The sequence below is a fragment of the Nerophis ophidion genome, linkage group LG03 (genome assembly GCF_033978795.1).
Source record: "Nerophis ophidion isolate RoL-2023_Sa linkage group LG03, RoL_Noph_v1.0, whole genome shotgun sequence".
NCBI lineage: Eukaryota > Metazoa > Chordata > Actinopteri > Syngnathiformes > Syngnathidae > Nerophis > Nerophis ophidion.
This window is the reverse complement of record NC_084613.1, coordinates 42,172,755-42,185,302: the sequence shown is the minus strand read 5'-3', so window position 1 is coordinate 42,185,302 and position 12,548 is coordinate 42,172,755. Positions and strand designations below refer to the sequence as shown.

Here is a 12,548-nt window from a genome sequence, read left to right as displayed (position 1 = left end):
CATATATATATACATACATATATACACATATATATGTATATATACATATATATATATATATATATATATACACATATATATACATATATATATATACATACATATATACACATATATATATATACATACATATATACACATATATATATACACATACATATATACACATATATATACATATATATATACACATATATATGTATATATACACATATATATAAATATATATATACACACATATATATATATATATATATATATATATACATACATATGTATATATATATATATATATATATATATATATACATATGTATATATATACACACATATATATATATATATATATATATATATATATATATCCATCCATTTTCTACCGCTTATTCCCTTTTTGGGGTCGCTGGCGTATATATATACATATATATATATATATATATATATATATATATATATATATATATATATATACATACATATATATACAGTATATATGGAGGTCGGGCCTGGTACTATGGCTTCCTCCCACCTCCAAAGACATGCACCTGGGGATAGGTTGATTGGCAACACTAAATTGGCCCTACTGTGTGAATGTAAGTGTGAATGTTGTCTGTCTATCTGTGTTGGCCTTGCGGTTAAGTGGCGACTTGTACAGGGTTTACTCTGCCCTACTCCTAAATGCAGCTAAGATAGGCCCTAGCCAACCCCGTGACCCCGAGAGGGACAAGTGGTAGAAATATACACACACACAGAACTTTCCTCCACAAGGTCTTATCTTTGTCCATGTGATATCAGATGAAAGAAACATTTAGCTGTTTTTGCCACAATACCCAGTAGTATGTTTGGAGGAGAAAAGGTGAGGCCTTAAATCCCAGGAACACCATCCTACCATCAAGCATGGTGGTGGTAGTATTATGCTCTGGGCCTGTTTCGCTGCCAGTGGAACTGGTGCTGTACAGAGAGTAAATGAGACAATGAAAAAGGAGGATTACCTCAAAATTCTTCAGGACAACCTAAAATCATCATCCCGTAGTTAAGTCTTGGGCGCAGTTGGGTGTTTCAACAGGACAATGACCCCAAGCACATGTCAAAAGTGGTAAATAAATGGCCAAATAAGGATAGAATTAAGGCTTTAGAATGGCCTCCCCAAAGTCCTGACTTAAACATTTGGACAATGCTGAAGAAACAAGTCCATGTCAGAAAACCAACAAATTTAGCTAAACTACACCAATTTTGTCAAGAGGACTGGTCAATAAATTAAACCAAAAGCTTGCCAGAATCTTGTGGATGGCTACCAAAAGCGCCTTATTGCAGTGAAACTTGCCAAAGGACATGTAACCAAATATCAACATTGCTGTATGTATACTTTTGACCCAGCAGATTTGGTCACATTTTCAGTAGACTCATAATAAATTCCTAAAAGAACCAAACTCCATGAATGTTTTTTGTGACCAACAAGTATGTGCTCCAATCACTCTATCACACAAAGAGTTGTAGAAATTATTCGAAACTCAAGACAGCCATAACATTGTGTTCTTTAGTGGACTTTTGACCGTGACTGTATGTATATATAAGATATAAATTGCAGGTGGAAATGCCACCAGAAAGTGGCAAAGAACTGTAAAATCTGTTTTGAGATTTTATTGCTAAATATTCACCATTTTATTTGCTTTTTACATTTGGTAAATGACTTATGTGCCTGATTTTATCCGACATTTTTTAATTAAGTTTTGAATTATCAAGAGCGGTTTTAAAAATGTTTGGCGGGCCTCCCCATGTAAGTTCCAAAAGTGCCAGAAAACAGCAGTTTGGGGAAAAAACATAAACCTACTTATTAACATGTTAACTTCAGTTACAGCAAAGGCAAAATGATCGATTTTAGTTCATACAGTGAGTGAGTAAAAATAAATATAAATATGCTCATAAAAATGTTTTGGGCTTAGCGGATATATCTGTACGGAATTTAGAAATACCTTTCCTTTTAAAATTATATTTCTGACGATCTCCTTTCTTCTGATATTTAGCCAGAAGAGACCCATTCAGAAAAAAAAATTAAAATTATATTGCACTTATCCTGCTCAGAGTCGCAGCGGAAAGGCCGTAGCCTATCCCAACTGACTTTAGCAGTGGAGTGGTTGCAGTCATTGACAGAGCACATTGGAACAACCTTTCATTCCCATTCACTGTTAGTGGGAACTGAACAACTCCCTGCTGGTTCCGAGGAGTCAATTGGGTGAAGCACCACATTATCAATCGCATAAAAGATGCATTTGTTAATTAATTGTCCAGCATATGATTGTTTGTGTTCCTTTGATCAAAATGTTGAATAGTTATAATCAAAAGGCCCATACGTTTATTTTGACATCCTGGGACTTAATTGGGGGTACTTATTTGCTTAGTATTTGTGTATCACTGATAAATTATTACACACACTCCAAAAGTCAGTTGTTCTGGCATTCAAACTAGAAGCTTTCTGGGAATCACCGGCAATCCGGTCAAAATGCAAGCACAATAAACAGACTCATGACATACAACGTCAACCATAAAATGGTAAGCTGCTTTAACAGTGTGACAAGAGCAGTGGATGAAAAAAAATAGTACCAACGTTATACAGACAGCTTGATGGAATGCAACATATCACGCCTTATTGTAGTCCAAACCAAAAGTAATTTGAGAGTGTGTCCCTAGACATATTTCTTGACAAACACATATTTGAACAAGACCACTCTCACATCTGTGAGGAATGTGACAGTCATACTGTACCGCCGAGACTGCTTCAGACAAAGATTAGTTCGTCAGCATGTCGGGCGCCGTGTATGAAAAGTCTTCAAACTCCTTCTTATTGACGGCAGCGATATGAGGGTTGACAATAGGCGTGAGTTTGGGTGTTTCCTTTGTAAAGTCTGGGTCAAAATTGTTGACGTCCTGTGGTGTTTTCTGTAAGGGACAGCAAGTCGAGGTGAGATTACTGTTATTAAACATGGATGATATTTACGTGACATACTATTTTAGGCTTGAACGGTGGCTCAATCTCTCTGCGATTGAGTCTCTCCCAATCGATGTTTTCGAAAAAGGCGTGGACCATCACAGCATGTTCTCCACCCTCTGATGCCACACAACCAAGGCGCTGTTCTGGGGTTTTGGTCAGTAGCTGTAACAAAAATGGAACAATTTACTAGCATGCCCCACAAAAACCCTCTAAAATAAACAAATGAAAGCAACATTTTAAAGTCGAATAAAAGTATCTGTTCCACTAGACTACAGGTTCTTCAGCCTCTTTGATCTGACTCCCTTGAGAGATTCTGTTTTAACACCAAAGAGAGGGAAATGTGCATTTTTGAGTTCAATAAATTAGATTGTCCGTGAGGCCATAAATGTGTAAAGGCTGAATCCTGACTGGTTATTGGATGAGTGCGAGAAAACATGTAGAGGGGAGGGGAACCTGTGTGTGAGAGACGTCGGCTTTGGAGTGTTTAACCCCGCGATAAGCTAACAATGAATACATCCCCCAAAAAATAATAATTAAATTCTGCACAGGCAGATTCTTTTGCCTGTGAAATAAAAAAAGAATCTGAACCAGACTCCATTTAAATTTCTCACAAAAAAGTTAGGGATATTTGGCTTTTGGGGTAAATTTTCAAATGGACCTAAAATTCACTGTAACATTTACAGGTGAACCGAATTTGATCTTCTCTAAACTGTTTAATGCACCTGACCAAATTCACAACAGGTGTGTGATCCTTGAATGGACCAAAATATTTCCTGGTTTAATTAGAATTGTTATTTAAACAGTCCTCTTCATCATGCTGTTAACATTTTGATTCGATTCATCATGAAACCAAGACCACACCTAACAGTTGATCAACAGTACGTCGCCATTGTGAGGCTTAAACAGGATGTTCTCAAGTGGCCACAGATCTTAAGAGTGTCATAAAGTATGATCTGCAGGTTGCATAGAGACAGAAACAGACTGGATGAGTTACACGATGCTTATGTATACATTCAAAAAAGGGTTATATTGCATTTTAGGTTTAATCAAAGTTTCCCCCATGGTAGCTGGCACTACAATTTAAAGTAATGTCTACAATGGAGCCCTTCCAAGATGTTATTCATTGAGTCTTTACCTTCCCACTCACTAAAACACACCTTGATTTGTTTCTGGCACATCCCACACTGCACCAGCTAGGCAAAGGTCAACATAGTACAAGAGGCTTCCAGGTGTTTTACACAATGAAACAATAAAAGCATAAATGACGTGCCCCCACAGATGAAAGAGAGCGTAGCAAGCAGTAAGACTTTAAACATTTTGTTTTCACTTGCCTTCAGCTCTGTCATGATTAAAAGATAACGTGCACATGTTCAGGCTGGCAATGGCATTTAGACCATGCCAAAAAACTTTCATTCTCAAAATAATCTTACTTATCTCATCATATGAAATATAACTTACTTCACCAATTATTATTTATTTATTTATTTTTATTGTGATTACTTATGGAGTATATTGTGAATAAATTGAGAACCGGAAGTGAACAAAAGTTTTAGCAACTATTATGTAAAACAAAAGGGAATGATTAAATAAGCTCTGCTTCTTCCTACTTCTTTTCGAACATGTTGAAAAGAGAAACTGGAAATTGTGATGTATCATGTTGTATGCTTGCATGTTCGAAATAAACTCAAACTCAAACTCAAAACTAACGAGACTACAATTCCTGAGTAACAGTCGCCAGATAGGGCCAAAGCTGCCATAAAGATAGAATGGAGTTACTGTACCAGCCTCAGTACCATAATTTGCTAAGATTACAGGGAAGGTTGGTAAAAAAAAAAGTGAAAAAGGGGAAAAATGGTATGCCATGCTCTAAAAAGATACCAAACCATCACATGCATGATAAACAGGCTCTCAGAAATGCATAATTTGACTCTTCCACTATAAAGTAGCAACTCATTACATTTGAGGCAGTCAGTTTTCCACAAACTCGTAGAGCGGGAAACTGCAAAAATCAAGCTACGTTGAACTCATCAATCGTAATGAGACAAGCTTACAATTAGCAACAATAAAGTAGAAGTGAATTTCTATTCTAGTCAATGCTAGTAAAGAGACATATTTTAGACAAGAAGAGACAGAGGGAAACAAGAAAACAGTCCACTGCAGCAAAATGGAGACTGTGGAGTACAATACCCCAGTATCCAGCAAAGCACAGCAACAGAGTAAGCTTTTGTTAGCAAGTGTGCCTATTTATGCCTTTTCTAAAAGTTTGATGAAATGTTGCAATGACCAAGGGTATTAAGCGCAAAAAAAACCTGGTGTACACCCTTTTTCACGGCAAAGTTGGGAAGTATCAATAGTGAACTGATCGTGGAAATGCATGGTGCCTCACACCAACTTCATGGCTGTCATACACAAATTTCTACAGGTTGTGGTTATTTTGGCGACACACAGATAATACTGGGTAACTGTTTAATTAAAGAAATGTCAAACAATTACTCCTCAGAATGATCGATGCGCACATCAGGGACATATGAACAATTAACACAAACCCCATATTAGCAATTACTCAAATGGATATAAGAGCATAGGCAAACTGATGCAAAAAACACATTAAATTGTTGGCATAATAGCCGGGTATATTCAATTTCTGTACAAAGCAGATGAACAGGCCGGAATTAAAGCGCAATTCGAAACAACAGCCTGTTTTCCTAATGTAATCGGAGCTATCGACTGCCCAAACATTGCTCGCCATCGTATGAGGAATATATAGTGAATATGTCAAAAGGAAACATTTTCATTTGATGAATGAACAGACCATATGTAATGTGCAAATGCAATGAAGCAACATTGTAGCAATGTGGCCGGGTGAAACACATTATTCGTACATTCAAAGTGACAGCATGCTTGGGAACAGACTACAAACTAACATTGTGTGCTATTTGTGGCTTCTTGGTGAGCATATTTATTTATGCAATTTTCCGAATATAAATTCTTGTGATGCACATTGAGTATATGTGCTCCCCAAATTTCATATCCACTCTTTAATAGCATCATAACGAGTCAGTGGTTAAGTTAGTGACTTGCTTTTTTCTGGTTAAACTACTTCTTAAAATATTTTCAAACAAGCTCGATTGTCTCTGTGTGCAAAGTATACTTGCGCTAAAAACCTGTGCGTAAAGTGCAAAATACTCTTCCACAGCTTTTCTTCAGCGCATGCATTGCTGCACTAATTTGCAACAATAGAAAACATGTTTCCACTCCAATAAAAAGCACATTTATGTCTTTGTAGGGGATTTTTTTTTTTACTATCTTGATCATTATCCTTGTGTTTTCTGACAGTTTGGAAATCTCAGGATAGTGGCTAATTCAAATATGATTTGTGTATTTAAATGCGGCATGGACAGGGAGTGGTCCAGCCATTCCAACATGTGCGCTCAGTTCCACGTCGATTGGGATGTACAAAAGAAATGTGTTTGTATTAATGCGTGCGCGCAATTTAATACATCTTAATTTTTTTGTGCGTACAATGTTTTCTGGATTTGAGCGTACACCATTTTTCAGAAGGAAATCCATGCACGTCTTACTTTAATACAAGAGGCCCCTGGCGATGATGCTTTATCTGGAACAATTAGACATCAGCAGTGATTTACTGTAAATCATCCATATGATACTGGCTTGGCATGCTTTAATTGAAACCCCAGTTGACCAGGTAATAAAAAGTGTACCTTTGGACTACTGTACCTGCTTTTACCAAATTAAATTGAGCTGGGTGGTCACCACACATTGAAACCTAAAGTTGTGTTTAGTGGATGTGTGTTGTTATGTGTTGTCGATCTAAGTGTCACACTCTAAGAATCTACAGTACCAGCTGGTATTAATCAGTTCGAGGTAAAACTTTTAAGTGTGATGACAAACCCTTTTGCTGAACTATCCCAGGCAATTTGTATATCTTCAGTTTTACTACATGGATTAATCCAGTGCTTCTCAGATATTTTCTATTATGCCCCCTGCTTGGAAGAAGAACATTTTAACCACCGTAACTATAAAGAGTATAATTTGTTTATAAAACTGTTATAACTATATCTCAGCATAATATTGTAAGCATATTAACATTAAAGTAAATGACACAACGGTCTTTCCTTGTCCCCCACTGTGGTTACAATGAAGCAAAGTGCTACATACATTTCATCATCAACCCTACTCAGTGGCCTCGTGGTTAGAGTGTCTACCCAAAGACTATAAAAATCAATCAATCAATCAATGTTTAGTTATAAAGCCCTAAATCACTAGTGTCTCAAAGGGCTGCACAAACCACAACACAAACCACTACGACATCCTCGGTAGGACCACATAATGGCAAGGAAAACTCACACCCTAGTGGGACGTCGGTGACAATAATGACTATGAGAACCTTGGAAATGGGACCCATTATCTCCCTGCTTGGCACTCAGCATCGAGGGTTGGAATAGGGGGTTAAATCACCAAAAACGATTCCCCGGCGCGGCGACAGTTGCTGCCCACTGCTCACCTCACCTCCCAGGGGGTGGACAAGGGGATGGGTCAAATGCAGAGGACACATTTACCACACCTAGTGTGTGTGTGACAGTCATTAGTACTTTAACTTTGACTTTTTCTGGTATGGCAAAAAAAGCATGTTCCCCAAGGTCCACTATTTGAGAAGGACTGGATTAATCTAAACAAATGTTGCAAATGTTTTACCAGTATGTATAGGCTTTATTGTTTTTACACCTTTCATGCTGAACAAGTGTTTATTTAACATGATTTTGTAAATGTTGTATGTATTCTTTATAGAGCCAATAGAACAAACTCAACCCTGTGAGCCTGCTCATGGGAACAAGAAGTACCGTGCAGCGGATCAACTCTTAATATTAACAGAGTAGCATGTTCCAAATCCACTCGCACTTCCAAGACTTTTTATGTAACATGTGACGCAAATGAGCTTAGCACAGAGCTTTCTTAAGCATGGCAGACTAACAACAAGGGTATGGGGAGGGTAAGGGGAGGGTGCAGAGCGGCGCAATAGAAGGACGTTGTTGTATTTATAGCCAGTTATCTGAGACCAGGCAGTGGACCATGACTTAATATAGTTATGTAAGAATGGAACGGGCCAAACAGCTGGCTGGTATAGCTGCTTTAAGAGTGGAACGGGCCAAACAGCTGGCTGTAGAGCTCCTGTAAGCCTGCCCATGACTTGACAGCCAAAGTGTCAAGTCAGTCAGCATAATGTGGCAACAGAAGAAATTGACCAGATCAAAGCAGAACAAAGCCCAATCCAACAGGCACTGTCAAGGAAACGTGGCAAATAGATCCTATTGTAAATGATCACAGCTTAATGTCTTTTCTGTGCAGGACACAAATCATGTGAGAAATTGAATTCCTCAATCATTAGTTCAGCTTGAAAAGCATCAGATATTTCCTACAGACTGCGAAAGCTACAATCAGAAGAAGGTAAATGCCTGCCAAAGACAGAAATTGACGATTCAATAAGTCAGTGTAATAGAATAGATAGTAAAGAAAGAAGTAATGGCAGACTTACGGCACGGAGTATACTGACTGACTCCACACTGAGCCAGGGTGCATAAGAAACTTCTCTAATGCGGATGGCCTCGAAGAGTTCGTCTTCATTATCGGCCTCAAACGGCGCATGGCCCAGCAACATTTCGTAAAGTAGCACCCCAAGTGCCCACCAATCAACAGACGGCCCGTAGAGCATATCCTTGATGATCTGTAAAAACATAATAACCATAATGATCACAGCTCAGGGAGCCTGTAAGGAAAGCAGTAAATTACATGATGTCGGATGTTTTAAATGGGTTGTACTTGTATAGCGCTTTTCTACCTTCAAGGTACTCAAAGCGCTTTGACACTACTTCCATATTTACCCATTCACACACACATTCACACACTGATGGAGGGAGCTGCCATGCAAGGCGCTAACCAGCACCCATCAGGAGCAAGGGTGAAGTGTCTTGCTTTCTGTGTTGGCCCTGCGATGAGGTGGCGACTTGACCAGAATAAGCTCCAGCAATCCCCGCGACCCCGAAAAGGACAAGCAGTAAAAAATGAATGGGTGGATAGTTCACAAACACTATAATTACTTAAAATAGTAATTATGGTATTCGATACACGGTCATAGATTTCACACAGGCACTGCAATTGAGTGTACACAAGAGCGGTGGTGTGTTGGTGCCGTGATCTGTGTGGTAGCAAACAGCGTAGATTTTTGATGTATTTTTATGTTAAAGTGGAGTTTCAATTTTGATGAGCATTTATTAGTAAAAAAAAAAGAATGACTGAATGACATGATTAATCGGACAAACTAATCGATACAATACTACTCAATTACTAAAATAATCAATAGCTGCTGCCCTATGTTATATATTATTTTACTACTTCAACCATTTTTTCAATACATTTTTGACATTTGAGGCATCCTTACGATACGATTATTCAAATGCCTCACTATCAGAACATAACAGAGTGAACTCTAGCATTGTTTAACAGTTGACCTTAAAGGCTTCCTGGCTTCTAGTGAGTCATGAGGTAGTCTGTTTATATTGGGAGGAAATGGGAGGCGCCTTGGATGTGCATCATATGAAATCACAAGTGTTACAAGATGCTAATCTGCCAATTCAGGAGTAGAGTCCAAACTGACCTCAGGGGCAATGTAATCAGGGGTCCCACAGAAAGTTCTGGCTCCAATGTTGTCGGAGATGCCTTCTTTGCACATGCCAAAGTCTGCCAGCTTGCAGTGGCCATCCTTGTCGAGGAGAACATTGTCCAACTTGAGATCCCTAGAGGGCATCACAAACAATTGGAGAAACTGAAAGTGACATACAGTATTGGCTTTTTGATACGATCATGCTGCTGATCAATTTGTGAGAGAGTGGTTGCAGGCTCATCAGTGACCAGCATCTAACAGAAACCAGGAACCTTTAAAACTAGTGGGCCACTAATGGATGCCTGCCTGACCATCATCAGGTTAAATGGTTACTATTCAGATGAAGGAAAGAAAGTACCACTCTGTACAGTTAGCGATAAAAACTAGAACATCTAACTTCATGACGAGTAGGTTATAATAGAAGAGAACAACGAAATAGTCCCTTGCAGAGGCCAGCACGCTGCCTAATCATTTGAGATTAAAAATCTTTGTGTTCACCATCAGCACTTGCACTCTAATGGGTGATCATGTGACCTGACAGTAAAATCAAAGTTACTTCCCACATGAACTGGAGGGAGATGAAGAATGTGCTGTACAACACAACAGGCACACATTGAAGATGTCAAGGCCTCCACAAAGAAACAAATAATAATGATTTCACTGGAGATTAACCAATTTTACAGGGATCAGTAACACACAACACAGTCCAGGCCCAAATTATTCACACTGGGGGAAGTATTTATTGCATTATTGTTTTGTAGCTAGAAATTGTTAAAAAAAAAAGGTAACAAAATACTATATTACTGTGTGTTTATATAATCTATATTAATAAAAAAAGTTTTATATTTTACATTTTGAAAAACTGTTTTTCAATACAGCTGTATCTTGGTCCTCACCTATAGTCATGAGCTCTGGGTTATGACCGAAAGGACAAGATCACGGGTACCAGCGGCCAAAATGAGTTTCCTCCGCCGGGTGGCGGGGCTCTTCTTTAGAGATAGTGTGAGAAGCTCTGTCATCCGGGAGGAGCTCAAAGTAAAGCTGCTGCTCCTCCACAACGAGGAGCCAGATGAGGTGGTTCGGGAATCTGGTCAGGATGCCACCAAACGCCTCCCTAGGGAGGTGTTTAGGGCACTTCCGACCGGTTGGAGGCCCCTGGGAAGACCCAGGACACGTTGGGAAGACTACGTCTCTCGGCTGGCCTGGGAATGCCTCGGGATCCCCCGGGAGGAGCTAGATGAGGTGGCCTGGGGAGAGGGAAGTCTGGGCTTCCCTGGTTATGCTGCTGCCCCCGCAACCCGCCCTTGGATAAGCGGAAGAAGGATGGGTGGGCTGTATCTTGGTTTTCGTACACCCCACTTTTCAGTTGGTTTGGTTTAAAATGTTGCCTCAGTTTTCGTATGTATTAGTTATATTATATACTGTATATTAGTTAGTTAGCTAGTTAGTTACAGTATATACAGTATTAGTTATCGTAACATTGTCCGATTGCTTGTGTAGAATCCAGTAGAATTTAGGGACAAAACAATATTGTAGATACTGCAGAATTGCGGTTTTAAAATCCTTACAATAATGACGTGACGTGTGATGACAAAAATTTGGTAAGTGTAGTTAATTGGTGATTTTGCCTTGTCTGAAAAAAAAAACAAATCTTGCAAAATCCTCAGTGAAGCATGGGACCAGCAAAGTGGGGGCATGGAATGCCATAAAGGGTAGAAAACGCATGCAGGAGAAGTGTGTTTGTAGAAGAGAAGAGGAAAATTTAATCAAAACCTGTTCATAACATTTTGAGTTATGTGGCTAACAAACAGACAAACAAACCCTGGTAAAAACACAAACTCTTTGGCAGAGGTAATGAAGTCTGCATACTACAAAAGCAAAGCGCTTCACCTTCGTCTTGAACGTTTCTAAGCCGACACAGTGGGAGCGTAGACATTGCACACAGCGGGGAATATGAATAATCTGAGAAGCTACTTGGTAAACCATAAATCCATCCATTTTCTACCGCTTTTGCCTCTCGGGTCGCTGGAACCTATCCCAGCTGCACGCAGCAGGAGGGGTACACCCTGGAAAAGTCATTTTTAACAAGTACCCTTTTTTGGACATAATCACAATAATATTGTACCGTGACCTTTAACAGTGACACTATTGTACCGCGATATTTTGACATTGTTACATCCCTTTGTGGAATTGAGAGCCCAAACAAAAAGTAGTCTTTGTACTTTTTTTTTAGTATGGCTGCAAAAGAACCTGCCATGGGGTCAAAGAAAGTTGCAATGTCAGCACTTAAATTGAAAAAAACTATAGAATTAGATTAAAAACTCGAAGCAAAGCAAGTCCAAGCGGCTCTCACCTTCCCTTCTCAACATCTTCGCCAACAAAAATCTTAATAAAAAGGTAAAAAAAAAAAAGTTTAATATTTATTTTTTCCATTTCCTCCATCACATACATATACTGTATGTATTTCACATTGATTTCTGCATGTAAAACTTACTTATTCTTTATAAATGTGTTTACTTTTTTGGGTGTCTGGAATTCATTTATTTATTTTATTTCTTTAGAGAAAAAATGCTCCGTTTTTCCCCCTGACATTACGGAACTTTTTTTTTGTTTAGAATACAAGGCACAATTGTATATGCATATTCACAGTTGTAAATGTATAGTTAGTTTCACCATTAGATTATGTAAACAGTGCCATTGGTTTGTTTTGTTGGATAGTTAGTTAGTATAATAACTTAGTTATGGGCGGATTTTTATGAACCTTTTAGGAAATGTCTGAAATGGGATAAGGAACAATTTATTAGATTTTGGCCCTATATGGATTATTTCTACTACATTTCCTTATGTCTATGCTTATGTGTGTTTGTGTGTGTGTGTGTG

General features: G+C 38.5%; 1 protein-coding gene across 1 annotated transcript in view; it reads right to left on the bottom strand.

Annotated features, from left to right (window-relative positions):
- Positions 1-2,330: 2,330 nt before the first annotated feature.
- prkcha (protein kinase C, eta, a) overlaps positions 2,331-12,548 on the bottom strand; it is a 97,525-nt gene continuing 87,307 nt past the window's right edge. Inside the window, exons 11-14 of the mRNA XM_061895243.1 lie at positions 9,663-9,801; positions 8,544-8,732; positions 3,005-3,151; positions 2,331-2,937 (exon numbers count right to left, since the gene is read on the bottom strand). Of these exons, the coding sequence (XP_061751227.1) occupies positions 2,788-2,937; positions 3,005-3,151; positions 8,544-8,732; positions 9,663-9,801 (625 nt within the window). The 3' untranslated portion in view covers positions 2,331-2,787. The remainder of the gene's footprint in view (positions 2,938-3,004; positions 3,152-8,543; positions 8,733-9,662; positions 9,802-12,548) is intronic.